The 4,557-nt window shown below is 32.4% G+C and overlaps 1 protein-coding gene across 1 annotated transcript; it reads right to left on the bottom strand.

Moving 5' to 3' along the window:
• Window positions 1-1,016: 1,016 nt before the first annotated feature.
• Window positions 1,017-3,066, bottom strand: LOC107032119 (cyclase-like protein 1). The gene is made up of 5 exons (XM_015233696.2): window positions 2,517-3,066; window positions 1,827-1,871; window positions 1,665-1,737; window positions 1,399-1,573; window positions 1,017-1,303 (listed from the first exon to the last, which is right to left on the bottom strand). Exons 1-5 carry the CDS (start codon window positions 2,899-2,901, stop codon window positions 1,178-1,180), a joined length of 804 nt encoding a protein of 267 aa, XP_015089182.1. The 5' UTR covers window positions 2,902-3,066; the 3' UTR covers window positions 1,017-1,177.
• Between the last annotated feature and the right edge of the window lie 1,491 nt (window positions 3,067-4,557).

The following is a 4,557-nucleotide window of genomic DNA, read 5'->3' as shown; positions in this document are numbered from 1 at the left end:
GAAACCGAGATAGCACATAGCCATAACATGCTGAATTTTAAAGATCATGTCAACACCTTGATTATTATGTGTGAGCAGTGATATTTTATTTCCCTTAAGCAGTCATAGTTCAAGTCTGAGACCACTACGATTCTGAAATAAAAATTATTGTTTCACTAAATGGAGATTCAATGCAAAGCACACCTTCATTATGCATAGTATTCTTCCTTCAGCTGATATACTCTCTTGTCTAATATTAATACGAGTAGAAAATTGTTAATGTGTGAATATTTTAATATTATAAAATCCACATTGCTTTGGGACATTGACAATGCTTTTATTGTGACCGATTGCCACTAAGACAGAATGGAGGAAAATGTAATGTCTTATTACTCTTATTTTTGGTGCATTACTTTGCACATTGAATTATGCTAACAGTTTGGCTGTTGAAGAATACATCAATTACATTTGAACGTTGGGTTTCTTGGCAGAATGAGTGGTTGTAAAGTATGACCATTACTTCTCCATATTATTTTTCTATTATCTCATTTGTTAATCTTTTATTATTTTTTGTAACATACGTAATCTCTAAACCATTTATTTTTACTATTTATTACATCATTATGTTCTTATTCGTTACTAGGAAGATTTCTTCTAGTATAAATTGTGGTGATATTCATTTGGTTTGTTGACACACATAACATACAAGAAAAATATAGAATATAAGAGTTAGTCAAAAAATAGAGTTCTTATTAGTTGAAGGGAGATGTTCTTATTTGTGGAGCTTTGGACTCAACTCTTATCCAGAGTTGTATGAGTTACACTTTGTGAAGACTTTTGTATCCTGGAGGGGACAAATCAAAGAAGATTACTGCTGGACCGGTGAAAACATTTAATGCAGTGAGATTGAATCTCCTTAAAGAGAGCGAAATATCCGCGCCTCAGCCTGAAGAAAATTATTTCTTCATTTTATTTTCAATTATAATCTTGTACTTGTTTATTCGCTAACACCATATAATAATGTGAATAAACATCAGTACGATCTCAACATTCATTTTTATTAGTACCCAGAACGAAATTTGCATAATCTCATGGGTAGACAAGCTAAAGGAATTTAAATTCCTCTTGGAAATTTTGTATTCACACAACGTAACGTATTATTTTATCCATGAAAAGTATCACAGTTGTCTTTACATTATTACTGGAAGAGGATGCACCTGGTAGGTGAACCATCTCCATGAACCAGCCTCAACGGTAGACAGTGAATTGTATAAACTCCTGGGACTGCATCATCGAGGTTGAGACCTTCCACTGGAATAATATCCTGATGCATTTATATAACAGAGAATCCTTAACTGAATACGAAATTACAGATTAGGCTTGCTATGTTGTAATTATGAAAATGGATGTTATACTTACTTTAGAATTAAGAAGATGTTGATGAACTTTAAGGAGCTCATCCTTGGGACTAATGGCAACAGATAAGTAATCAACACCAACGAGTTTAATGTCAGTATTCTGGGCCAAATACTCTGCTCCGTCTGAGGTGAATGCAGAATAAGACGAATCGTATTCTTTCTTGTACATCAGCCTCCTGTTTATGTTCATTATTCAACACCAAACGATCAAACAACTTATATGTGTAGGCTTTAAACAAGTGAATGGACGAAAAATCAAACAAGTACCTGTCTGTGTTTGATGTTCGAAAAAGAACACGTTTCACTCCTCGAGGTATGTTCAATGACCTCATAACTTCAACTGATGAACATGGTAAAAAATAGTATTTAGGGAGATAGATCAAGCGAATTTACAAGAAAATAATTAAGTAGGCAAGCAGGATATCACACCTGTAATATTCTTGTTCCGTGGAGTATCTACTACAAGAACTGGACCTGTATTCACACCAAAAATATGCCTATTTACAGCTAGATTGTAGCAAAGAGCAAGTGTATTTAGTATGGCGAATTTGAACCAACAATATACCCAGTGTAATTCCATTATCTTAGCCCTACCATTGTAGGTAAGAAACTGTTACCTAAAGACAACTTAAACTATAGGGAAAAATATGACTACACACTAGCACAATACAAAGCAACTAAAAAGAATACCAAGAAAAATAACAACACTAAAGTTGTAAGATACTATGCAAATACTCCATCAGTAGATATCCACAATTGACTGAAAAGTACATGATAGATAGATGTAATTTTACCTAATCGCCCTTATTAAATATAAGTCAGCTAAAATTGAAAATGAATAGTATCTAATAGCAAGGTTAGAATAAGTACTAACATGATAAATTATTCATTGATCTTATAAATTGAGTAAATATTATTGAACATTTCGAAATAATGTAGTGGGCAAGTAAAAGATGGACAGAGAGAATACTAAAACAAGATACCTATCAACTCTTTACGAGCTCCAAAACATCTTATTTAGGGAAAAAATACTTTTTCAGCGTACTTCGACTTGACAAAGCTCCAAACATACAAGAAATTTATAGAAAATTAACAATAAATCCATAGGAGAAACATTACCATTCAAAGTTTGGAGATGAAGTGAAACAACATCGTAACCCGACTCGAATAATGTCTCATTGAAATGTCCAGGAGCATCAACGTGTGTACCAGAATGAGTAGTAAGTTTAAAAACAGAAAAATTATACAGATCACCCAACTTAATGCTAGTCTTAAGTTTTATATAGTTTCCAAGTCCACTTTTGGAATCATAAGCAGGCAAATCAGGAACATACTTGTGGCTAATGTCAATCACTTTCTTTTTCATATAATTTCTCTCTTCTCTCGTGATTTTTTGTAGATCTAATCTGCTCGTTGCCTCAGAGGCGCTTGCCACACAGACTAGTGTCAGTACGGCAGCAAGCAGAAGGAGAAGGGAGTACTGTGAATTGTTGGGATTAGTCATGGAGATGATTGATGGATTGATTGGAGAAGAGTTTAAGTGGATAAAAGGGGAAGGAGAGATTTAAGGGCCTGTTTGGATCTATTTACTTTTAAATAGTTTCTGGGGTATTTAAATAAATTAAAAAGAGTGTTGTTTTTAAGTTTAAATGATAAAAATAAAACCCAAAATCATATGTTATAACTCAAAATTTTGACTTTGGCTTATCAATCATAAACAAAAGTCTATCCACGAGACTCTTGTGAGGGATTGAAAATACAGAAAGTTGGTGTGATTTGTTATTTTCATGCGACGCCAAATTTGACATTTGCCAGCAGCCCACACGTAGGGAAGGCAATGGAGCGGGGCGGTTGCGGGCCAAACCTGCTTAAATTCGCTAAGATCTCAATCCGTCCCGTTTCGCTTTACATAACATATTTTATTGTTTTTAATCCGCTCTGTCTACCTTGCAAAAATCCGCTCTGTCCAGTTCCATTTCACATATTTTGTAAAAAAACATTTCAAATAATAGGCTTAGTAAGTTTAACTCAATAAATTAAAATTTTGTTAGTTGTTAATCGCTAACATTAACATGTTATGACATTATTTTAACATTATAATGTTTTATAACTCTTTTAATTTGCCAGCAACATTTTTTTTGATGGATTTGAATTGATTACATTTGATGTAATAACAAAATATTAAATACAAGAAGTGAGATAATTTTTTCTTCTTTCTACTTTCTTAGTCATTCAAAATAGTTTACGTCTAAAAGTTATTTTAATAAATAATGTTATATCACTTTTATAACATGTAAAAAGTTAAAATTAAGTTTGAACCCACGTGAAATTACATATACCCGCAACCTGCTCCGCCCCACATTAATTTAAAAAGAACCCACTTCCACCGGCCCCGCACAACCTTAAACCCACCCCGCCCCGAGTAGCCTTAAACCCACACCACCCCGCCCCATTGTCATCCCTATCCACACGTAGGACAAGGTTGGATCTAAAGGGTAGCATTATTATCACTTATATGTACAGGGGCGGAGCCAATTCCCATATCATGATATTTGAAGAGTATAAAATTTTATCTCATGATATAAAATTATGAGATAAAATCAATTAGCGTAAGATTGCATGTTCAAACGTTGATTTCATTTCACGATTTCGTATCATGATATGATTTCACATTGTCAAATGTCTACTTAGTATATTATCTGTTGACACCCAATTTTGAACCTCCATGATATAAATTAATCATCGAGTTTCTCAAATGCCAACGAGTTGAAATAATTGACTTCACAAAATTTTAAAATATTTCTTAAGTCATTTCAAAATAGCTTTAGTCGATTTTTATAATATTTGAATAATATATATTTTTATATGTCTTTATATAATTAAATTTATTTTATAAAATATTCGGAATTCGTCTTAAAAGATTTTAGTTTTACTTAACATTTTATTAAATTAATTTGTCAAAATTAGTCTTATATTTTGATTCCTTAGCTTATTGCTAAATTAATTATCTCATCTCGTTAAATTGAAGAAGCTCGTTAATTAATTAATCACGATTCAATGTATTTAAGTTTTAGCCGAATTTCCTAATCAATTCATTTTGGTTAAAAATTTTAAAATTCATTAGGCCAAAATTGCAATCCATGGGCCAAATCCTTAATTC

Source organism: Solanum pennellii, chromosome 10, assembly GCF_001406875.1.
Source record: "Solanum pennellii chromosome 10, SPENNV200".
Taxonomy (NCBI): Eukaryota; Viridiplantae; Streptophyta; class Magnoliopsida; order Solanales; family Solanaceae; genus Solanum; species Solanum pennellii.
The sequence above is the reverse complement of the archived record's forward strand: the minus strand, read 5'-3'. Positions and strand labels throughout refer to the sequence as shown.